Genomic DNA, 25,600 nt, shown 5'->3' on the forward strand with positions numbered 1-25,600 from the left:
TGAGACGTGACAGGCTGACAGCGTCCTGCTTGACACTTCTGACTAGACGATCAATAAGACAATAACGTCCAAAGTCAAGTCTTCTCTCTGTTTTTTGGAATGCAGAATTTCTTTTTCATTACTATAATTTCCCTGTAAATTAAACTGATTTCTGTAAAATTCAGATATGATTCCTGCGAAAGAATTGTTGGTTTATCACAATGAACTAGAATTGTTGATATCATTAATGATTTTATTTCAAATAACACTAAGACAACGATACTGTTCAAAAAAAGATTATGCAACCAAGGGTTGAATATGTACGATTCTTGGTTTATCGCAATGATGTACATGTTATTATCGTTCCATTTTTCTAAGCCGGTAGGGCCTATTTTAGGGTTTGGAACAAGGCCTCAGATTTTGCCGGCACGGCCCTGCATTGGCGGCAGCCAGTCTCTCACCCTCACATATTTCCCCTACGATCTCTGCAATCCTCCACCCACAGACAAAGTTCCTGACAACGAGAAATAGCAAGCTGGTAGATACATAGTGTCTGTATATTAGCACCATAAAGCCATCAACATCCCCTTACATAGTGCAGGTTCAACCGTGCAATTGGTAAGCCCAACAAGTACACAAATTAGCAGCTGGTAGATACTAGGTTAGGTAAACATTTATACATCAGCTAACTTTCTGCCACCCAAAAGGTTCAAGACACCCAGCAATTTCCAGATGCGAGCTTGTCCAACGCTCCCGCCTCCATAACTGAGTCAAGGAACAAGGAAACATGTTAACATCAGGATAGGCATTCATTATCCTGAAAATTGTGTAACGTTCACTAATTTCTACAAAACAGTAAGAAGTCAAACAAGGAGAGTCACTTGCAATGGAAGTACAGTAAGTTTTAGAAACAAACATCTCTTTGGTTCAAACTGTGGACATGTCAAATTAAGAATAAGAAGACAATGTGCCAAGCTATCTGCGCTTCCAACAACAGCTAAGGCAATATGCCTTCTGACATATACTAAACAAACAATTATCTTGCTAAACTTACAGAAAAAGTAATATTTTACCAAAAAAAAAGTACAGAAATGAAATTGTGTAAACTACTACTACAAACCTACAAGAGAAAGGTGGAGCACAGAGTTCAAGTACCAATGAAATTTCTCTTGTGCAAAAAAAAAAAAAACTCACTAAAGCAGCATAGGTCCTTGTATTTTCAAAATTAATGGAAGTGAGATTATAAACATTGAAGTTTGTTGATCAAAAGCTGAAAGTTCAAATACAATGTGGAAATGGGAGAATTTACCCCAAAAAAAAACAGAAGTATGAAACTCTGATTCAACCATTTCAAACAACGAAGGTCAAATTTTACCTGTGCTCCAATCACCATATTAGAAGCTACTAGTTTCATCAGTGCTCACTTTCAAAGCACGAAGTTGCTCGAATTATGTAGACCTGCACCACTTGCACAAGAGAAATTGCTTGGTCAGCATTATTACAATCATAGATTTCTCCTAGTTAGTCCTTAAGAAAAACAGATGGTACTGGAACAACATGATAGATAAGAGGCCATGATAACATCTGAATCTGATAACTGGAAACAATTGAAGTAAATTTGTACAAAGGTCAAGTTTGAAACACGACAGATTTTTATTTCTTTCGAAAGAATCTTTGATTCTGTAAATTTGGGTTATTGTTATTCAGTTCCCTGCAACACTCAGCCACCATGCAAGTTCAACTGACAATTCAGACATGTTCTTGCTATGCAAAATAGATCTCAATCACCTTGAACTTTGTCTGCTCAATCAGTTGGAAGACCAGGCAATCTCCATCATGCAGCTTGTGCTCGATGGCAAACCCTGTCCATCCAGCGCTGAGGCCAGCCTTCTTTGCGAGGTAGAGCGTGTCTGACTCGTCATCCTCCTCATCCACCAGGGTGATCGTCTCATCACTCTTCGGCAGGTGCTTCCGGCAGAAATACGTCGGGAGGCCCTGCGATTTCACACGCCAACCAAACAAGAATTTACGTCGATGGGGGATGAATGAATTAATAATCGAAAACAGCAGGACGTGCCGAACTGAAGCTTCCTCTAGTTTACCAGCCAGAAGCCTCTGGTGACATGGGACTGTATCATGGGCTGGATGAAGATGGGGAAGCTGGAGCCCAGATCTTGCACAAGCTCCTCAGCCTTAGAGATGGCGTAGCTCCTCTCGGCAGCGTCCAGCGGCAACCGCGCATTATACTTGAGCTTCCTGACCCTGACCTGCAGAAATGCCGATTGGATAAAGAAAACCCAGAGAAAAGAAGGCCTCGAGCGACACAAGTTCACACTGACATGGTGGTACACGGGCTTCTCGGGGAGGTCGGCGAGTCGGCCGGACCGCCGTAGCGGCTCCGCGCCGGCGGCGGCACCGTCCCGCGGCACCCGCGCCTTTCCCTTCTTGGCCTGCAGAAAAAGCCGATTTGGATAAAGTATACCCAGAGAATGACAGAAAAGAAGGCATAGAGCGACACAAGAAACAGCTATCAGTCAAGAAACCGGGACAGACCGACGAGGGTTTGGCAGCGGCGGCGGCCTCTCTGACGGCGGCGGAGAGGTGGTGGACCTGCAGCTCCTCCAGCTTCCGCTTGTTCGCCTCTATATGCCTCTGCCGCTGCTCCTCGTACGCCACCGCCACCGCCTCCGTCATCTCCCTTCTCCCTAGTCTGTTCCCCACTTGGATTTCTTTGAGCAGCTTGGGGGAGGAGAGCAGACGAGGCGGCGGTGCAGAGAGTGGTTTGTGGACCCGATCCAGGTGCACACGGACGGCACTAGGGCTCCGAAATTGAAAATTTGTTAGGATGCAGTTGGCCCATCCCTACTTTCTCGAATCCAAACTATCCTTTGTCTTGTGATCGCGTCGGCCCCGCACGGCACACGCCCGGGCCCGGCCCAAACTGACGTGGACGTCCGGCCGCTCAGCACAAGGCGCGCCGACCGCCCAGCGTCCTACTCCTATTTTGCAAATCACAGCAGCTGCGCAGTCGGCAATTCCCATTGTCCCAGCTCCTACCCAACGCCCCAACCAACCTCGCATGGGCACAGTGCACCGGCACACGAGCGGCCGTACTGGCTCCGTTCGTTAGGCTGAAATTAACTTGAAAAAAAAAGCTAAAGCTAAAATATTGTGAGAGAAAAGTACTGTTTTAACTGGAAAAAAAAAAGCAATAGTAAGCCGAACACAGCCACTGTCTTCGTGATGCAACGAGAGTACGACACGAATGAGAGATTCGCAACCTGCTGGCCTTTGCTCGCCGTGGCGTCTCCGCGTCTGCAACCAAGCACGAGACCGGACTGCCCAAGCAAAGAGTCCGTAAGGGCGTCCCCAACAGCTGACAGGTTTGCTAGCTAGGAGAAATACCTGTTCAATCATGAAGAGAGAGCCGACACAAGCGCTCAGCTCGCACATCTCCTAGAGTTTTCCAAGTCACTGACACGTTTCCCGCTATCTGCCTTTTTATTTTTTTAATAATTCTTAGTCACCACAGCCACTGGCGATTTAGAAAGGTTATCGGGGACGCCCTATGAGCAACCACAATGTTGCTCAAAAGCCGTCCATAGCGATTAAAATAATATCTATCAGCTAGCTGAAATAATATGAAACTAGTCTATAGAATAGTCCATAGTAAAAGATACTCATAAACTTATGGACTGTCCATAGTGAATAAAAAAATATTACCTTTTCTTACTCCTCCCTCTCTCTTTCTAGATCTTTAGCCTATTCGGCAAGCCTGAATTGGCTGGCTAGTGCTAGGGCTGGACCAGCCAGCCCAGCCAGCCAATTCCAGTCTCTAGCCAATAGTTGGTTTTCAAAATTTCATATAATGGCGCCAAGAACAACAGGTGGTTTCTAACCAATTCCAGCTCATGCTGATTTTAAAATTTAAAATTCAAACTACCAGTCAATTCTAGCTCATGCTGATTTCAAATTTCCAGCCAACAACAACAGGTTCAACCAATAATTTATAGTCAATTTGTTCCATCCATACAACATATATACAACATTTGTTCCATCCATAACTGAGAGGCAGCAGTTTGTAACCTAAGCAGCTACAACTGAGAGGCCTACGCATTCACATATCTCAAAATTTGATCTCACAAAGTCCTTGAAATCCCCATGCCACACTATTCTCCACCACAGCGTTTTGTTCCCCTATGGCCTCAGGTTTCTGTAGGCTCTCCTTCCCATCAGTAGCTTGATTTTCAGCAGGGTGGCTGCCAACTTTCTATTCATGACCCGCAGGGTGAAAATGGTAGTTGAAATAGTTTCTCAACATCCAAATAAAAGTGTAAACACTACTGATGGATACCATGAAACTGACTGAATAGTGCCTAATTGCCAATCCACATGAGCTTATAATAGGAAAAATGCTCAAACCAATTCTACAGAATCTCCATTGCTGCATATAACCCGCAGCAACAAGGCTATGAACTTGTTCATGTTCAAAGAAAATATTAGGGAACATAAGCTAGATTTTCATAGTTCTCATGTTAACAAGGGAAACTGCAAGTGCTAGCATTCATACAACTGCAATAGAAGAGGGCTCATTACATGAAGTAGATTGGTACTCACTCACACACCTCAACTGGATGTTGACGCTTTGATTTCTTCTCTTGCATTATCTTTTCACGGTCATCATAAAAACTAAAGTCATCCAAGATGGATGTCTTGCAGACATGATCCTTGAAAATCTTTAAAACTTGAAGGCCTTGGTCAAGCTTAACCTATAGATACCATGAAAAAGTATGGGAAAACTTAGCTACCGCAACATTAAAAGAGTTAGACATAAAAATCTGAAGGGCAATTTTCCATTTCTCTTAAGAGAGTATTGGCTTCCTGATTCATGCATATCAAGAATTTCTGCTACAATGTGTTACCATCAACAATCAGTGGAGAAAACTGACAAAACAAGAGAAAAACTAAAAGGAACTTAACTCAGCTCCTGCGTATCTCTGCTGTTTGTAACTGGTTTGTTTTCGTTATACTCAAGAATGATGTGCTTCAACGAGCTATTAGGAATGTCCTTCACAATGTGTCACTTGACAGGGAAGCAACCAGTCCACTTATCCTGCTGCCAGTATTCAACTATCTTGTTAAAATCAACCCGACCCACCATCTCAGCCAGACCAAGAAACTGTCCGCTGGTATTAACCTAGAAAATCGAGGAAGACAAGTAACATCAACATCCAACCTTACACACAGGTTCACAGAAGGGGAAAAGGCTCTTTAATAGAGGATAAGGATCAAACTTACAGAAAACAACAGGAACACAGGACAACTGGTTGATTTTTCCTTAGCCTCTTGATAAGCAGCATCCAGATTCAGCAGCAATATGCCCAGAGCAAGTCAGCAGGCACAGAAAGATCCCCAGGCCACGAGATGTGTAGATGAACCTGCATGACTGGTATTTTTTCAGCATGGTGCTACCCATTCACATATCTCAAAAACACATACCACTCCTGATCTACCATTGCAATTCTACCAGCAATAATAGGTTCACATGATTGAGGTGTAATCAACTATGCAAAGAAAAAATTAGTATACTAACATTTATCTAATTTTAATTTTGAGGTGCTAATGTTTGAGGAGTAATTAACTACCACAATTCAGTATTGTAAACAACAGGCATATATATAGGAAGTAGCCGCATTACCTCAACTTTCCTAAATCAGATACTACTCCACACAACCATAGATATTAACTCTCTAACTCCAGAGGTTGGGGTTCCCTTATTTAGCTCAACCCACTCCGACAGCTCATACGAAGGTGGATGAGCTCTGTACTTAAGCATCCACAAATAATTTTCTAAAACAAAGCATGAAATGATTATCATAGCCTGCTTCATCCTCTTGCAGTACGACACCCTGTTCAGAATATGCCAACATTCTTTCAAGCCCCCAAACCTCCTTTCAATGACATTTCGCAACTTCGCATGAATGTAGTTGAATTTTTCCTCCCTCTGTAACTGATGCAACTCTACGCCCCTAAAATCGTTGATATGATGCCTTGTGTTTCTGAAGGGGGTCATGTAACCTAGCATGTCCATGTAACCCACGTTCACCAGGTAGTACCAGCCTACAAGATAAGATAACAGATCACCAATTAGTCATGTCACAGATCACTAATAAGGACAAACAACACACAATCAAAGCATCACAAACCTACTGGGGGATGTGGGAACAAACCGTCGTCCTGACAGTCTTTCAACACCGCCATGTCATGACATGCCCCCGCCTTTTCGGCCCCCACGTATGTGAAACGGCCATCCATATCCACGATGGCACAAACATTAATTGTTGTTTCGCCTTTTCTATTAAAGAAATCAGCCTTTGCTTCATGGTTAACCTCAACCTTTATGTGCGTGCCATCTATAGCACCTATGCATCTATCAAACCATGGTGCATATGCAGCAAGTTTTGTGGCTTACGCGTGCGTAGTTCCTATCTACGGGCACTAGGACAATATTTGCCCACCTATACATGACCTCTGTAACTGCTGTTATCTTTCTGCTAACTGTATCTAAAGATCTTTCAAACCTATCTTTGCATTCTCTACTTGCAGATTGACGGGCACAGGTCTAGATGTACATGCCTAAAGCTTCTACCGAGGTACACTTATCTGTTGATGGTAGGCCAAAAGACAGCAGGGTGTCATGCAAATGCATGAAGGCATCACACGTCATGCGCAAATTGTCTATACATTTGGTTTGGTCGGCAAGAGTAAGCTGCATCCATTGGGCTCCAGATAGTTTAGGAATGGGACAAGGAGGATTTACCTCAGGCATTTGCTGCAACATAATACCTTTCAACCTCAGAAGGACGACTGCCGCCTTCGCCAAGATCACAGTGTTCGATCCATCACTAGAAGTGTCGCTGTACGACGACTCGTCAGTGCTGCTCATTATGCTACCTACAAATGGGCACAAATCAATAAGATGCTGATGCATATATTGGGAACAAAATATTTGCTAATAAGTGAACATGTCAAGTTACCTGAAACTAGGTAGGTGGCACGACCACCTTAGACAAATGTATGTAAGGAATGAACAAGAGAAAAGTGATCCATGTATAAGGTCTTACAACGCTCACAGCATGACACAAATATTTTATTCAAAACACGAGACAACGACATGCACTTAGTTCTCCACAGCGGTCTTTGTTAAAGCAAACAAAATGAACATAACGAAATAACGAATAGAATCAACTCAACATGCACATGGTGGAAAACAGTAGAAAAAACCATAGTATGAACAATAGTGCTGACCACTAGGACTTTGTGGAGCACACGAAGCCCCACGTCACAATTATTCAGTTCAGCCGATCCTCTTTAGTTTTCATATTAAGAAAAGCCCGACGACGAAGTCTATTGTTGCAAAGGTTAAGGGCTTGCGTGAATACTACATCAGTCTCGCTGTAACCATCTTGCAATAGAATCTCATGGACTTGGGCCAACTCCTCAGCATCTGTGCCTTGATGGGCCTTCTAGGACCTAGCCTCCCTGATAATGTGGCCTAGGTCTTCAAGGCAGTCTTCTATGGAATGAGTCTTGCTACTCTTCTTACTACGAGGACTGTTAACAGAATATTCCCTGTGGACTCTATTCGAGGGCTGAGAAACACTACGCGGTAGGACCGGCTCGTCCGACAAGGCCGAAGGAGTGCGAGGGCTTCCACTAATGGGTGTCTTGTTAGGTTGATGGCCCCCTGTCGATACCAACTCGCCCCTGTCACATGGGGTGCGTCTCAAAATCGTGATCAGTTGCTCACACCATTGGGGCGTCTAAACTTGTCATGAACGGGTTGGCTACTTTCTTGCACGTATTCCAATGATGGCAAAGTTAGTACTGAGTTAGTGGGAACCTAACTGCTAAAAAAAGTCAAGGAAATGCGTGTAGTTAGTACCCCAGGGCTGGCGCCGTACCACTCCGGGTCAGCTGTAACTTCTCCAGTAAGCGAGTCATGGCCTAGCCCAGGATGGATCTGTCCGTCGCACCAATTGAAACACAAACGTTTCAGCTCATTGTACTTGTTCTGGCATTTTTCTTGGTGTACCCGAGCCTCGTGACTTCATTGAAGCCACGAACGACATTGGTCCACCCTAGTGAGGTTGGCGAAGTGGTGTTCTAGTGATAGAGGTCTTTCTGCTTGATGATTAGGTCAAGAAGCAGAGAGCAGGTTCTGTCATCCCAGGTAGCACATTCCTAGCTCATTTGATGCAAGGATCAACATTCAAAGGGATTATGTACATGGATGCATATCTTATGTCATACGGAGGGTAGTTCCAGTATGCAAAGATGAGAGTGGGTGAGAAAAGAGAACTTGCCTTTTTGAACTGTTTGTGGCGTGTTGAGCGGAGGTTGTGATGCTTGCCAGCAGGAGGAGAGCAAGACAAAGTCGACGACGCTGCCAGTTTGGGCAACGTTGGTCAGCAGCGGATGAAACGTCTGCAGTGCAATCATAGAGCATACTTGTAAGATGTTCAATTAAGCAGTGTTGACAAAACTATAATGCATGCATATGATAGAGAAACCAATAGCCCCCGGCTATTAGTGCAAGAAGGGTCAAAATGAATAACTGCAATAACATGAATAACTGCAATAACACATAACATCTCATATTGCATACTGTGAACACGCATTTGTAGGCATACAAACATGTGATATTATCAGGAGTGCATGCATGTATTAATGTGAAACCCCTAGATCCAACAAATGGACAGGTAATGGACAAATCTTGTGAGATTGAATATTATCAGGATTTGCAAATCCTGATTAAAACCATAAGGATGTGACAACATGTATACATCTCTTACATGCAAGCACAAATGGATTTTTATGCACCACTATGCTTAAAGTTTCAGCTGAAATGGATGTGGCAGCCTACCAACACTATTTCTCAATTAATCATCCACCCTGATGGTAGCCACAATTCAAACAGGGTTCAGTAGTTTACTGCATGATTTCCTATAGCCATTTAGTAGTTGGTTCTATAGTTTAAGAATACAACAAACAGGGTAGAGCGGATCTGTAGGTAGAGCAGATCTGTAAAATAGAAAGAAAAAAAATAACAGTGCAAATTCATTACACAGCCAGAATTCCTTTCAGTTATTTGCAAATCTGTAAATTTTTTTAGCTTGATACAAGCTTATCTAACACATATAAGAAACTTCCTCAAATACACGTACATTCAATCTCACAAGATTTGGGGATTTCTATCCTACTCATACAGGAAAAGACATGAATACATGTTGTATGTCAGATCTGGCCGGGGTGAGACTGCGGTGGTGTCGGGTTCCGGGGGCTTACCATGCTGGAGAGAGTCACCATCAATGGAGGCGGGGTCGGGGAGAGAGGCGGAGAGCACTGTCACCGAGGCCCGGTGAGAGTGTAGGGAAACCCTAGCCGCGCGGGGGTCAACCTACAAGACGACGAGCTGATGCTCAGAAGCGGCCGGGTGAGGGGACGGCGGCGTGGGATTCGGGGGTTACCTTGTTGGGCGAAGGCGCCATCGATGGAGGCGGGGTCGGGGAAGGAGGCGGGCGTCACTGTCACCGCAGGCCCGGCGAGGAGGACGACGTAGAGAGGTAGGCGCGGACGGATCCGGTGGCCACCGACAGGGCCCGGCGACGCGGCGCAGACCACCGCCAGGAAACACGTGGAGAGACGGCGACGAGCGGCGCTTGTGCGGGGAACCCTAGCGACCGACGGGAAAGGGGAGAAAATGAGGGACGACGCGATTCGGAGGGACGACCGGGTGGCTTATAACCAGCCGAACGGCTAGGGCTAGGCTGCCGAACAGCTAGGCTGATAAGCCCAGCACTAGCCAGCCTACCGAACAGGCCGCTTATACAGGATTGGATATGAAGAATTTTTTATATCAGATGGAACCCACTCTATAGACTACTTGTTGACTAAAACATTGTGGGAACAAAACAATAGTTATGGACTGATCACATGTTAATTTGTTATATACTTGGACATTTTTTGTTAGATTCAGCAAAGATCGACCAGCTCAACACTAGTTCGATTTGTTAGGTGTCACGGCATCGCGCCGTGCATCGATGGATGAGACCGGCAGAAAGAGACGAGGAGATGCCGTTAATTAAATCAACAAAGTCTTGTTCAGCGTCCTGCTTGACACTTCTAACTTGAGGATCGATAACGTCCAAAGTCAAGTCTTCTCTCTGTTTTTTAGAATGCGGATTTTTTTTCATTACTATATTTTCCCTATAAATTAAACTCTGTGAAATTCCTTCATCGCAAACGCACAAGACTCGCAGAAGGGATTCAAAAGAAAGAGAGGTGGAAGGGATAGCTGGACTTGATGGTATAGCCATGTGGGCGTAGCCGGCTAGAGCCGCCCCTGAGCATCTATGTACTGATGTCTACATGCTCCCCCCCTGCGTCGAATTCAAAAGAAGACACGGAGGTAAAAGGGTTGTTTGATCCATTAGTTAATATAATACTGTTAGAAGCTAAAATTATAAAATTGACTTGCTAATAATCCTGCTAACAAATCAGTAGGTGGATGTACTTCTCTCCATCCTAAAAAAACTTGATGTTTTAGCAATTCGAACTAGGTTAGGCTCATATCAACTTGAGATTGTGGTATGCATGCCTCCATGCATTCTTTTTAATTACTGATTTATTTTCTTAATTATCATTGATCACCTTCATAAAACCTAAGTACACGCCTAAATTCAATGAGCACTAATTGACTAATCTATCCTAAAAATCCTAAGCATCATGTTTTTTTTGGGACAGAGGTAGTAGAATACAAAGTATCCCAGGAATTCTAGGACATTTTGTGATAAACCAGATGAGAAATGACGTGTCATCTTTTCTGGTCAGCATATTCGGGTTAGTAATATAAAAAACTGACAGGTATGTATATGAATGCTGTCTTTTTAAAACTGAGTTAGGCCTTGTTTGATTGTTTTCAAAATAAAATGGATTGAAAGGGTTGGAGGGGGTTGAGTAGGTTTTTGACTTGTAGGAAATTTAATCCCCTCTTAATCCCTTCCAATCCCCTTGGTTTTAGGATCAAACAGGCAAGGCCTTAGTGGGTTAGCTCATCTAAAAACCCTAATAATTTTGGGCGCTGGCGTGCAGGATTTGGAAGTTCGGCACGCACACCTCTTGCACAGTAGTTTTTAGTGGAAACACACACACACACACACACACACACACACACACACACACACACACACACACACACACACACACACACACACATCAACTCTTCTACCCTGACTCCTGCGCCCTCGCCCTCGCCGCCACCGCCTCTCCGTGGTGAGCTAGGGTTTCGACGGAGCTTCGTGGTCGTGGCCGTGGCCTCACCCGCGGTGCCACCTTCTTCCCCTCCCGCCTCCCCTCGCCGACGCCACCATGGCCAAAGCTCCGCCACCCCGACCTGGCCCGGCCGTCGCTGCCGCCACCAGCTCCCCTAAATGGCCCGTCGGCCACCCCCCACCGCCTGCCCATCTTTCCTCCCCCCAACCGGGCCCTTCTATACCCACCGGAGTTGGAGAAGATAAGGGGAGAGCTCGCCGGAACCCTAGAAAGCAAATCCCAGAGGAAGAGGCCTACATAATGGAGGGAGTAGTTCATTAATTGATGAAGAGGTTGTAATAGTTTATATAGCTCTCTAACCAACTATTAGCAAGTAAATCAAAATGGCCCCTTCTACTAATTAGCTAGCCCTAATTTATAGCACTATATATATAATCTAAATAGGACCTAAAATTTGAGAATCTTTTTTTTAAAAGAAAAAATGACAATTGACTAGGCCATGCCAACATTGAATTAGGTTGTACTCCCTTCGTCTTAAAATTTTTGCAATTCTATGACCATGCACAAGAACCAATGTTAGATCAAAATTACGAAAATACCCTTATCATAATAGTGCTGACACTCTGATGTGCTGGTACAATGCTGCATGCAGTCCAGACTTGCACAAGCCAACATCAGCAAAAATCGTGGCCAGGAAATAAACTTGATGTGCTGGTACAATGCTCGGCACAGCTCCGTGGATTTCTTGGCTCGGCAGAACACCAGGATTTCTTGACACGTCGTTTCACTGGTCCATCCGCACAGTGCCACGTACGGCCGGCCATACCCAAAATTTTTCTGTTGTGGACACCGTGACGAGGTCTACACATCGTCAAAGGCCGCGTTTTTTTTTACCCCGTTCGCTGGTCTGAAACTTGGCTGAAAACACTATTCCGGCTGAATTGTTGTGAGAGAAAAACACTGTTTCGGCTGAAAAAAGAAGCCGAACAAGCTATTTTTAAGACAAGCGAACGGGGCCAAAGGCCGCGTTTGTTGGAAAACCAGTTCGGGAGGCCGTATCGTATCGTGGATTATTTACTGCTGGCTGATTTGGTGTGAGAGAAAAACACTATTCCTGACTGAAAATTTACGATCGTTTACGAGCAAGCGAACAGGCTGCTAGATTGCAATTGCGTGAACTTAATCTCGAGCTGCTGTTCACGGTGGCATAAGCTGGAGTCTGGCCAAATCTGACTGAGCAGCCGAGAAGCCTGATGAGGTGAAAAAAATTGTAAAAAATTAAAAAAAAATCCGACCTGCCGGATTCGAACCAGCGACCTAAGGATTTTTCTGCGAATACTACAGTCCTCCGCTCTACCAACTGAGCTAAGGTCGGTTTTGTGCTGAAAGATTTTAATTATTCTTATATCCATGTTCATAGCACCCGCTTTTCAACCAATTGTCGTGACACAAACAAAGCTAGTCTATTTTGGCCTACGGAGAGTAGCAGTAGTATGACAGGCCCTGAATATACTCAAGCAAGCAAGGGTGTACGTGTACCGTGTACTCAGTGGCAAATGGGTACGGATGCATCCATGAAAAAAATAGAATACCAGTAAGCAGAGTCAATTTTTTTACCTTGCGGTGGATTCAACGGCCGGGGGTTGCTCGAGCCCACTACGGATACCGGAGCTCTGGAGCCCAGAGCCTCATCTGAATTTTTAGCAAAGTTCTATTGTGTAGATGAGGCTGAGACTTAAGATCGAGCAACAGTCGGAGGTATATTGTTGTCGCACTTTTATTCAGCCCTCAAATTTTTTTTTTCTGAATCCACCGCTGGCTCAAATTGTCGGGGTAGGCGTACCCTCTTCGATTTGCTTTAGCTTGGCCATCACCTGTACTAGTAAACATTACTATTACTATTATGCTTCATGCTCCGCGTACTTTTCAACTCTCTCCCCTGTTTAGCGAAAAACAGTTCCATGGCATAGTCGCCGGAAAAAAAAACTGATTTGTGCTGCGCCACTGCCCACTGCCCTTGAACATTGGTATTCGTCATCTAAACATGCATACTCCGTACACACGATGCAGCTTTAGAGACATCGAGCGAACAAACAAAATAGTAGACGCGACCGCGATGTGAAAAAAATGGAAACGATCGGACATGCTTAAAATGCAAGCATGCCACGATGGCTTCATTCGCTTCGCTCAAAAAAAGCTGGAACACCGTTTCGACTGATTTGTTGTGAGAGAAAAACACCGTTTTAACTGAAAAATACGGATTACAAGAGAAGCCAACAGCGCCGATATGGCCACGTATGTGTAAACCAATTTTGCATTTTCGTATGGAGCTGGTCCAGCACGCAGCACTTGTCACTATCATCTGTACTGTGTACAACATCCGGTTTGTTTCTTTCAGTGAAAAAGGACTTACTGTACTAGAGACCCGGATGTTTCGCTCGAGCCAGGCAGCCAGACTGCGCTCGTCCACGTGCCGATGGCGAGCCCTGGCCGGTGACCGGTGGTGCGCCACGGCCGACCGCCATGCATTGCCTCGCTCCGTCGTTCTGTGTCCGGCGGCGGTACGGTGTAAGCGGCTGCTAGCCCCTTGCGACGGCAGGGAGCTGAAAGCGAGCGCTGCGGCGGCATCGGGCGGTGCCGCCGGCGCTGGTAGCGGCGGCGGCGACGAGAAGGCCACGGGGTTGCCGCTGATCCCGACGCTGCCGCCCTTGCTCAGCCCCGTGGTGCGGCTCCCGCCCGTCGTTCCTGGCCTCCCTCCGGCTCGCGAGTCCGATAAGTCTCCGTGATCGTGCGCGAGCTAGGCTAAGCATGGGTGCGGCTCGGGGCAGCTCCTGCTCATGAGCCCAACAAGTTGCCACGTTCATGTCTTTGTCATGTACCTTTCGTGGTTTCTAGCTACCTGTCATTTTGTGTTGTGTGGTGATGTAACATTGTAACAAAATACGCGTCAGAGAGTTTGTGCTTTTGAGATAATCAGAGTTTGCATCTCGTAATACTTCGTCCCAGAGCATTTCGTTGATGTCCACGGACCTTAATTAATCCGTGTCTGCTGGTCGCATCTATTGATGCTATGCTTCATTGTAACCACAAACCAGTAAGCAGTCATAACTACGCACGGCAGTAAAATACTCAGGTGCAGTATCAGCAAAGATCCAAGCTCGTCTGCACCCTCTATGTAAAAAACCAATTGCATAAAAATTTGCACTATATATGTTTAGAAGCTACTTAGAAGGACCAAATGTGAAGTAATTTCAAAACAAATTGCATAAGCAGTGGCTAATTGGTGAGACGAATCTATTAATCCTAATTAGCTTATATGATGCTATAGTAACATGGTCTAATTAACCGAATTCGGCTACCATTTCGCCACCGAAATTCTTGACAACCGATTTTACCGAATGTGCAGGCCTACTTCCGAGGGAAGCATGGGGTCACTAGCTCACTGCAAAGCTACAGTTGTATATGCTTGTCCAACTTATACATCATGCTGGATTTGCAAGAATCATACAGCACAGGGCACCATAAATATATCAATAAAGTCTCGGTAACACCAAACAACCACTACAGATACAGCAGATTGAGCCCTACAAATTTCATGTTATAGATGCGGGAATGCCGCCCACAAGTTTTTAGTATGTAACTCGCATAACTTCTTTTTACAGCTGTTACCGCTCGCCGAGGGCAAACTTTTGGCTCGGGAGATCGTTTTAAGTCAGGTCATCCTCGTCCAAGGATTCCTCGCCATCATCAGCTTTCTTAATGGCCTGCAGATCACCAGTCGGTAGCTTTCGTGCAAGCCTAATTACCTGAATTAATGTACGGAACCAACTGTTACCACAAATCCCAAGCATACACAGGCACCAACCAAGTAGTATAGAAATACAATCAGCCAGGCAAACATTACATCAGAATGAATGCAAACTGTTCTAGACTAGAGAATATATGGGACGTTTGATGATGCGGTAGTAAGACAAGTGCAGAAGTGCTAAACGGAAATACAGTTAATCAAGGTTTCTTTTCTCACAATATTGGTTCTATGAATAATGAAGGCACCATGCACATCACTGCTGAAATCGGTGAACATCAGAAACGGAAGATACACCATCTGTGCACATCACTACAAGATGCAGCATGACTCCCGATAGATTCAAGGCTCGTTGTGTATATGGAGATTAGAAAGAACAGGTTCTACAAATGATATTCCCAGCTCCTTGTTCGCCATTTTATGGACATGCAACACCAGATGGCAACTTCTGATCCATCTAGACACTATTCCATTGCTGATACAATTCAGCATGCATTGCTTTTTATAGAGGAAATGAAAATAATTACCACATGGTCAAGGTGATTGAAGGCACTTGATTGAGAGATGCGTTTGATTTCTTCAGCATCACCTTCCTCATAAGCAGACAATAGTTTTGTTGCGCATCGATTCTGGTCACTATTGAGGAAGGCTTGAACCCTGTTAAACGATAATGAAACGTTTTCCTTTACACTTCACGGTTTGATGGGAGAAAAATGGCACATGACACAAATATTATTATACAAAAAACAAAATTTCACCAATGTACAACTTACTCTGAGCAGTCATTGTAGCATTTCTGAGCTTGCTGAAAGTCATGTGCATAAAGATAGATGATGATCGCACTCAGATAAGCCTGAATGCCAGAAACGAATTTTGAATGAGACAAGTTTTGTGTTCAAGACATTCATGAAGCAAGTTTTGTTTTCAAGAAATGATCACAGACAAAGCTGCAAGATACAAATATAATGTGCCAATTTATAAAATTCTCAAATCAATAATACACATGGAGTTTCTGAATAATTATGTAAGCACATTTCAGTTATTAGTTAGAAAAAAAAGGATTACCTTGCATTGGCTATTGATGGCATTGCACTTATCGGCAGCTGAACCAAGTCTTAAAAAGAAGGCAGCAGCATCTGAATATCTGTCCAATGGACAAAGATGGGGGTGAATTGTAAGATGGTCATGTTAAAAGTTACTTGCAATGCTAAATGATAAGAGAGTTCCTAGGTGTTAGGTTCAGAAGACAATTCAAGGTGTCACTTTAGGCCCTTAATGTATACTTCAAAACATTCAAGGTGTCACTTAATTCACATGTAAGAACAATGAAGAATGAACATCAAAATGTTCCAAGGAAAACATGAATGAGATAGCATACAGATGCAAAGGTGAGGCTATAGATTGAAATTAATATAAGCAAGCATCAAGGTGATCTTACTTCTCCATCTTGATGTACAAAGCTGCTGCAGCACGATACAAGTCAAAAGCCATATGTTCCTTTCCATCTTCTTCCAGAACTGAACAAGCCTCATCATACATTTTAATAGCTTCTTCTGGAGATTTCTCCTCCAATGCACTGGTTTCATAATATTATGTTTAGAACATAAGCATCGATAATGTCACAATTGTAGGAGGTGTCATTTAAATTTACCTGGCACCCTTTGCTAGAGCATCGGATGCAGGTTGTGGCCTTCCACATTCACGGTATAATTCTGAAGCTCTGTGATAGAAATCAGATACTTCATTCCAGTGTCCAAGCTCCTTTGCTAAAGCAGCAGCAGATTCCATATGCTTAGCAGCATCCCATGGTCTATGACATTAGCTAAGGGTACACTAGGTAATTGTATAATGATATGAAAAATTAAAAAACCAAAACTGCAGAGAAATTTCCGAAGGATACGAGGAGATCATTTCCTGTCCTTTTGAGGCCTTCTCAAATGCATCTTTTGCTTTCTCATTGTCCTTTCTGAACCTATACGCAGTTGCTTTAAAGAAGAAATGAATTTCACTTATATACTCCCCGGTGAAAAAATTGCTATCAAGAAAAATAAGGAGGATGGTAAAGTCACCGACCAGCTTGCTCATACAAGGAAGTAGCACTTTTCCAATCAGCATTCCACCTTGTAAAACTCAATTTTGTTCTGCGAGAAAGGGTATATTCAAGAAATTTTGAGGGAACGTGCCTTACACAGAGAATTATAGGTTGCTGAAACAGGACCCTTTTAGGTGTCACATTGATAAAAGTAATAGAAGTAAAAGCAGGAAAACCAGCAGACATACTATGCAGCAGTCAATCACACACACACACACACACACACACACTATAAGAAAAGAATTTTTAATGGTAAAGAAATGACCATACTGATATATTGCTATGTTCAAGGAAATCAAATAAAACTCCCCCCCCCCCCCCCCCCCCCCCCCAAAAAAACCAACCCAGCACCACCATTCACCATTTGACAGTTTCCCTGTTCAAGCAGTGTACATCCGGGTGCCCGTTTTGAATGAACTAATAAATCTTGTAGAGCCAAGGGCCAGTGAGAGGTCAACTTTTATGCAAGACAAGGACAACACCAGGTGCTTTTGTTCGTCATGTGGTCCAAGCTAAAATCTACATAAGGTTGGTTCGGCACAGCATATACTCCCAAACAATGCACTTACAAGGCCTTGAAGCTACATCGCATAGCCATTGCTGAAGTGGCATACTCTACCACAAGGAATGGTACGCATTCACCCATGTCTGCATATGTGTCAAAAATCGAAAGGTAATGGAATATGATCTAATTATCTAGGGGAGTGTAACATCAGGAATTCCCCCACATTTTGGATCTAAACGAAATTGCCATTTTATTGTCTTTTCGTGCAGATTTGGCATGCCACTGAGCACAATTCGACCAAATTAGCATAAAACCAAGTTACTAGGGGAGCTGATGAGCCCTCTTAAAGTGAAACCGGAAATAGGTAGTGCTGTAGGGGAACTCTTCCAAGCCTCCGAAACTACTACTCGAAGATCGAAGCTTACTCCACCAATCACTTGAGATCAGGTCGTATGAAAGATCCCGAAACCAACGTCATATCTTTGGAAGAACTAGTGAAATTTCGTCCAACAGCGAGACGCCAAGACTAGATCTAGGAATTCCCTGATCGCTCAAGATACATCCACACGAACGCTCGATACGATCGGGCTAAGAATTAGAAATCGGAGGGATCTAATTCGATGCACTAAAGGCCCAGACAGCTCGATTTGTCAGCCTAAACGAAATGAAATCCCCATTCTGAAAGAACACACGCGTAACAGCAATCGGGGTCGCTCGCGGGTCAAACGAAGCAGGAGAACTCGAAGGAAACTGCAGGCGGCATAAGAGAAACGCAGGGCTCACAGTTTGTCGGCTTTGCTCATGAGCTTGTCGGGGTCAGAAGAGCTCGCCATGGCCGAGAGCGCAGCCTCCTCTTCTCCGCTGCCCAGATTCCCACGCATGCGGGTTCGAGCAGTTGAGCTGGCACAGCTGCCTTCCGCTGGATGAGGACGGGAACTGGCAGTTCGTCGAGATTCGCGCAGCGTCAATCCAACGTCCCAATTAGTTGGGCCCTTAGCCCCGGCCCAGGACTAATTATGTACAACAGCGTAATAAAAGCCTGCTTTGTGCTTGTAGTAGAAGTCTGAGGGTTTTCTCTTCTCCCTAATTTCCTATCCTTCCTATAGCTTATCTTCATTTTTTTGAACTTAGCTTATCTTCAATTGGATTAATCTTAAATGAAAGTTAAATCATAATTAATGTGTCTCATTCTAAGATCTGGAGTCCCGTGAAGTACTGGTAGTACTTGTGCTCGTTGCTGCTAATGAGGAAAAGGGAGGTTTAATACAACTAATCTTCACTAGAAATTAATTTTGTACAAGACCAATGCTATATGTTCTTAACAAGAAGAATGCTAAACAACACTCGCGCGTTTCCCCTCTATCCCACGCGTGATTTTCTATCCCTACGATTTGACGTGTGTAGCTCACTGGAACGTCCGATCTCTCCTCTCTTACCCTCCCCTTCCCTCTCCTCTCCTCTCTCGGGTGGTCCCAAGGACTACGATCGCCTCCCCTCCACTCTCGCGCTGCCATGGCACCGCCCCTCCCAACCCCCACGTAGATCCTCCCTCTCTCCCCTCTGGCGACGCCGACGAGGTAGGCGGGCTCCTCCTCCTCCTGGATCTATGCCCACCAGAGACGAAGACGACGGCAGCGGTGGCTAGGGTTCCGGCGAGCCTCTCCCTCAAATTTTGTCATTGTCCTTTCATAGAAAAAAAATATTTTTTGTGATTTGTTACTTGTGATTTGTGATTTGTGCCAATGAAGAAGATGAACAATACCAATGGCGAGGGCGGTGGCCCACGGGCGGCGGCAAGCAGCGGGAGGGGGAAGAAGACTAGTACAAAAAATTGGGTGCTCCTTCCCTCTCAAGCACTCGAATTCAAGATAGACAGACTCCTTAACTATGCCATATCACTATAGTCTAAGTATCTTATATCAATTTAAAGCTTTATTAGTTTACTCCAGCTATTCTCAAAACATAACCATGACTACAAAAAAAAATTTGGGAGGCATTTTGAAATAGGCCTAGGAGGCGGACAGGAATTTCAACCGCCTCGGATTAACCGAGGTGGTCATTTTTTATTAACCAAGGCGGTTAAAACAACCGCCACCTTAAAATGCCCGTCTCAGTTAATATCGATTAACCGAGGCGGTTGTTCTAACGCAAACGCCTCGGTTAATACATTAACTGAGGTGGGCACACTATAAGGCCCGCCTCGAATAATACTGGCCCATCTCGGAGCCCAAACAGCCCATCTCGGCCTGATAGCGCGCTCAGAGTATATATACCGCACTTAGCCACTTAGGGTTTCATTCCCACCCATCCAAACTCTCTCTCAGCCACGCACCGCGGCCTCCCTCACCCGATGCACCATGGCCTCTCTCCCACACCGTCCCTCTCACTCCTCTCTCTCTCTCTCTCACCGGCCCCTTCTCCCTCTCCCTCAACCACTACTACTAGGAATATCCACTTCTATGACAACCAGCTTTCGTCACTGAAGGAGCCAAATTCGTCATAATTTCAGTTTTATGACGAATTTATGATGAAAATGGTTCGTCATAGAAGTCGCGTTATTCTTGCAATTCTATGATGGAATCATCATAGAACTACTTTGGCATGCGTGGCAAGGTGCAACCACGCTGGCGGTTGCTTTCGTTGGAGATGCTTTCCACGTGTACCTACTATAGCCGGTTGCATTGAAGATGGTTCGGGTACATGTCACATTGTTATTGGATAACTTGGACATCTCTGGTTTTTGCACGTTTTAGGTTCTTGATGGACCACGTGTCAGGCCTCTATTGTTCCACATGTCTATTTTTTACTGGTACACGTGTCATGTTGCGGTTGAGTCATGTGTCATTTCTTCATTGGACCATGTGTCGTATTTTTATTGGTCCACGTGGTCGTTTCATATTCGACCACGTGTCATGGTGTTGTCCATCCATGTTTTGTTTTTTTATTCGGCCACGTGTCTTGACGGCTTCCTTCCACATGTTGGATTTTTATTAGCCCATGTGTCGTGCCATGGCTATTTCACGTGTCATGCAAAGCTTCGTCCACGTATCACATTTTTATTTGATCACGTGGCTTGCCCAAGTTCTACCACGTGCCCAAATATCAATTTATCATAAAATTAATTCAAGATCATCACTACTACACAGATTGACTACATAATTATTCAACGATGTCTACATAATTATTTAGCATGATAATCAAAAATAACAAATTACTGTTTACACATCAGCAGCAACCCGCTGATAGTTTCACCACATCAAACCAGCACACGAGTACACACATCAAACCACAAATGTTCATTATATCAAGCCAACAAAGTTGATGACTAAGAGTTACCAGAAGAGCTGAAGCTTCGTGGTGGCATCAGCAACAGGCAACCGGCGCGGACGACAGCGGGGAGCGCCGGTGCGGATGAGCATCGTGCTCGAGGTGCACCTTGGTGGCAGCGGGGACTCCAACGCATGGGGCGTGGGAGGAACCACGGGGTGCTAGGAGGAGCAGCGCTGTGGGGCCGAGGGGATTCGTGCTCTCGCGAGGGAGGACTGATGATGGCGGCACAGCCATGGCTGAGGCTCAGCTCAGAAGAGCAAGCAGAAACAGAGGCTAAGATGGTAGACAAAAGCGGCGCAGAAAAAAGGGCGATGAGACCTAAGCGAGCTTGGAAGATAAAGGCAGAGCAGTCCGATTGACATCGACCATGAGCACGTGGCTCGGTCAGTGAACATAAAAGGTCTTGACGCAATGCATTGAATCGTAGCAATGGGGTCCGAGTGGGGTACATCGACTAGCGATAGAGCAGGGTAGGGAGACATCCCGTCGTCGCTGCGGCCGGACCACCGATCGAATGCAGCAGCAGAGGACATGGGTAGGAGCGGGGTTGGTGCGATAGGCGGCGAAATAGGTGCCATGTTAGCCCACTCGCGTCGGCTAGCGGCACCAGCTCGGCCCGCACACCGATAGGCCAGCAACGCGTTCACGATGGCCGCGCTGCAGCGGCTTTGTAGCTCAGCCCGACCTCACGAAGACGACCATGACCAACACTAGCATGACATGAAGACGGACGCGGTAGCGGCAGCGAGATAGCCTTCCTAGAAGTGGCATCGGCAGCGTGGTCGTAAAGGCGAGATTGGCAATGAGGCCAGCGCGTAGCAAGGCAGCGACAAGGCTAGTCGTGCACATAGACGTCCATAAGTGTGCAGTGTACATGCGTGGCGTGTGTGTGTTTTACCAAAATATAAGAATAATTATGTAATTACAAATATATCATTATTTCTTTATCACTAATATCCCTACACGCATGCATATATTTATTGTATGTTTAAACGTATACTTATCTATAGAGATACACTCGGGAAGACATAAATTTGCATGCTACTTTAATTAATATAGCTATCATGTGTATCAAAACGGAATACGTGAGTGTATATATATATATCATTCTATTTAATAATATATTTTATTTCATTCTATTTTTGAGTTCTCTGCTACTCTAATCTTGCTCTACTTTATTATCAACAAGTTAATAATTACATGTTTAGTGCTAAAAGAGCTCATGTAACACTGGAGGTGTTACAAGAAGTCATGCACATTCATGATTCTTGCATGACATGCGAAGTATGTGGAAACACTCGGCATTCAAGGAGCAACTGTCCTGAAACCCATGAGGATATGAACTTTATCAACAACAACTACTTTCATCCTCAGCAGAATCAAGGATGGAATCAGCAATAAAGACCGAACTACAAAGGTAATTACCAAGGTAACTATCAAGGTAACAATTTTAATAATTTCAATCAACCACCCTTGAGAGAATTAATTGCTAGCCAATCCAAACTTATGGAGGGATTATCTAGAAAGGTAGCTACCAATGATAAAATTCTAGAGAACATAAATAATAGAATAGATAGCTTTGCTTCTGCCATTAAGAACTAGCATAGTTTTAATAAAATGATAAAATCACAAATAGCTCAGCTGGCTGCTGTTGTTTATCTGTCCAACAAAGGTAAGATTCCAAGGCAACCGAAAGATATAGAAACTACAAAATTTTATCGGTATTCACAATGCAGCACATTATTGTATACTAAGCATCGACGAGAAGATGGATAGACTATACCTTGCCGGAGAAGAAGAGCGATCCAGGGAGACCTGTCATCCCCATCACCATTGGACCTCACATTTTTCAAGAAGCTGTCTGTGACTTCGGAGCAAGTATCAATATCATGCCTAAGACAATTTATGATCAAATTAATAGAGATACTTTGCTGTACATAAATATGCATTTGCAGCTTGCAGATCATTCACTCTGTTACTCCAAGGGAGTTCTTGAAGACGCTATTATTCGAGTGGGACAATCATATGTTCCCGTAGACTTTGTGGTTTTAGAAACAGGTGAAGATGTAAGAGCACCCATTATTTTGGGCCGACCTTTCCTAAGCACCGCAAAAAACCATCATCTACGTGGACAGTGCCAAGATCTATTTCACAATCGAGGATAGAAAGGAAAAGTTTTCTTTTAAAAATTGTATCTTGCAATCTCCTAGACATTCATAGATGCCATACCTACCCGAAGAGACAACAGTGACTAAGAAGAAGAATAACAGGAGAAGGAGGAAAGACAAAGCTAGGCAGTCACAAGTAGAATCAGTCAACATGATCAACGTACCCTGATTAGAGTACGACCACCTCCTTGCTTCACCATTCCTTGCTAAGAAGGATGATCCCGATGTACCCACGATCGAGTGTACCATTGGACAAAGAATCTCCCACAAGACCTTCTGCGACATTGGGTCAGGTGTCAATATAATGTCCAAGGTAGCATATGAATACTTATTTGGTGATGAACCTTTGTTCCTTACATATATGTAATTGCAAGATAGTGGACTGTGGTAGAACCTCCTAAATTATAGGGCCCACATGCACTTGTCAGTGTCCAACGATCTTTGACATCCATGCACATGTTCCTGGTAACTTAAGAAGACTGTCGGGTGTCCTCGGGGAACCCCGAATCATCCACGATTTCCAAGCAGGATCACATTATAGAGTCATTGTAGTATTACAACAGTTTATTCAAATAGATACACCAGAGTAAAACAGCGAAAGACTTACAATAGCATAGTTTACAAACCATACAAACTAAGTTTGATAATTATTACAAAACGTAGTAGTGGAGTGGTATTATAACATAATACAAACACACAAGTAGATTGCCCTGCCCAAGGGCCACGCATTTACTTATCGTCATCGCACTCAACAACAGTCATGCAGCACGATCCAAAATAGATCTGCTCATGAGCCTCACCTGCAACAAGGGTCAACAAACCCTGATTACAAAAGTACTCAACAAGACTTAACCGAAATAAGAATTAATAGAACGCAGGAATGCAGGCTCATGGGATTCAAGGTATGGCTTTAGCAATAATCAAAGTTCTTTTGCGTAAAAGCTTTTTAATAAAATTCTATACATCAACATTTAAAACTTCATAAGATCATATACAAAGCTGACACGATCCGCATTGAGATCATAAAACTTCATATCCAACACTTTCTCAAACCAGCCTCAAGTTCCAGTTATTAATACTACGATGATGAATAGTGAGTTGAGTCTCCATAACCGAGGAGCAACGACGATTTGAACCGATTATAAACCTAGCTGGAAATTCTAGACCACACAACATATGTAGGTCCCTGACATATATATACCAACCTACCCTCAGATCCTCTAAAACAAGAATGGGTCCACGCCACCCGAGAATACAGTACTCCACTAATCCAGCCCATTGCCACATGGGTACACGCTATTCCCGCCATCTCTCTACTCCTAGTGCGCGAGTAGGCATTCTCATAATAGAATAGCCAAGTTAAGGCTTACCAGAGTATGTGGTTAGTACTACAAAGTCTCACCTCATGCAATTCAACAATAGTACAGGCCTTAATCGACACAGGCGGAAAGAACCCGCTCACAAGACCTCCATGCCTTGTGGCTCTCACACACCGAGTCCGCCCGGTCTAGATTTATTACTCCACGTTCCCATATCACATGATAACGTAAGTAACCAAAGATCCATTTAAATCTTGTAGGTGATAGGTAATCACCCGACTTTCATCGTTCTAAGCATAGCTAAGCATAACTAGGCATATACGAATTAAAACTGGTAACGGGGTAGATATGAAAAAACAAGGTTGGTAATGCACCAATTAGATTTTCAATTAACTCCTAATCACTTAATGCAGTAAGAAAAGCAAAGGCGAAATCAATTTGTAAATCACAAGGTAGGTTTAAATGCATCTAGGGCTTGCCTTCGTTGATGGAAAAGTCTGGTTTTGGAGTCGTTCCACAATTATCCAATCCGACCTCAACAGGTGGATTAACTTCCTTAACCACTTGATTAACTACCACGTGCTCACCTTCGTTCACTACACGTAGTAACAATGCCATGTTTAACATGATGCGAGATACAAAATATGATGCTCGATGATGGATGCAAAAGTTAACACTTGAATACAACTTTTCTCTGTGGTACAGTTACAAGTCAAACTAACTAAACCTTTTCGCAACACCTAATTCAATTGCCAAGGATCATTATCAACTAATGACCCAAGGACATCACTCAATCAAAAATTCAAACAAAACCTAAATCACTAAAGGTTACTATTTACTTTTATGAATTAATTAATTTATTAAGAATTATGAAATAAATCAACTTGTTCCAATTGACCTCAAAATTTTTGTAAATGTTCATCACATGATAACTAAGTGGCAAAACAATTTTTATAATTTTTGGATAAACAATTAAGCCTAGAAAATTAAGCCTACAATTTTTATAATTTAACAAGGGAGATTTTGTATATTTGAAAGTATCACCAATGAAGGGAGTTACCTATATTG

General features: G+C 43.9%; 2 protein-coding genes and 1 non-coding gene across 5 annotated transcripts; all 3 read right to left on the reverse strand.

Moving 5' to 3' along the window:
• Positions 1–518: 518 nt before the first annotated feature.
• On the reverse strand, positions 519–2,839 carry LOC136493695 (B3 domain-containing protein Os06g0194400-like). 3 transcript variants are annotated; one of them, XR_010768415.1, is made up of 6 exons: positions 2,533–2,835; positions 2,319–2,429; positions 2,082–2,246; positions 1,768–1,974; positions 1,355–1,445; positions 519–744 (listed from the first exon to the last, which is right to left on the reverse strand). XR_010768415.1 is itself a non-coding variant. In XM_066489813.1 (6 exons), exons 1-5 carry the CDS (start codon positions 2,671–2,673, stop codon positions 1,393–1,395), a joined length of 669 nt encoding a protein of 222 aa, XP_066345910.1. In that variant the 5' UTR covers positions 2,674–2,830; the 3' UTR covers positions 519–744; positions 1,355–1,392. The 3 variants fall into 3 exon arrangements, 2 of the variants coding, with proteins under 2 accessions (XP_066345910.1, XP_066345909.1); XM_066489813.1 differs by having other exon boundaries at positions 1,355–1,437; positions 2,533–2,830; XM_066489812.1 differs by having other exon boundaries at positions 1,355–1,437; positions 2,082–2,429; positions 2,533–2,839.
• A 9,763-nt stretch (positions 2,840–12,602) lies between these two features.
• On the reverse strand, positions 12,603–12,688 carry TRNAY-GUA (transfer RNA tyrosine (anticodon GUA)). Its single transcript is given in 2 exon segments — positions 12,603–12,638; positions 12,652–12,688. It is a non-coding gene; the product is annotated as a tRNA-Tyr (tRNA).
• Positions 12,689–14,818: 2,130 nt separating this feature from the next.
• Positions 14,819–18,653, reverse strand: LOC136493686 (gamma-soluble NSF attachment protein-like). The gene is made up of 9 exons (XM_066489801.1): positions 18,499–18,653; positions 17,192–17,259; positions 17,019–17,103; positions 16,770–16,928; positions 16,557–16,694; positions 16,184–16,262; positions 15,892–15,971; positions 15,646–15,775; positions 14,819–15,119 (listed from the first exon to the last, which is right to left on the reverse strand). Exons 1-9 carry the CDS (start codon positions 18,594–18,596, stop codon positions 15,021–15,023), a joined length of 936 nt encoding a protein of 311 aa, XP_066345898.1. The 5' UTR covers positions 18,597–18,653; the 3' UTR covers positions 14,819–15,020.
• Between the last annotated feature and the right edge of the window lie 6,947 nt (positions 18,654–25,600).

The sequence above is a fragment of the Miscanthus floridulus genome, chromosome 11 (genome assembly GCF_019320115.1).
Source record: "Miscanthus floridulus cultivar M001 chromosome 11, ASM1932011v1, whole genome shotgun sequence".
Classification (NCBI taxonomy): Eukaryota; Viridiplantae; Streptophyta; class Magnoliopsida; order Poales; family Poaceae; genus Miscanthus; species Miscanthus floridulus.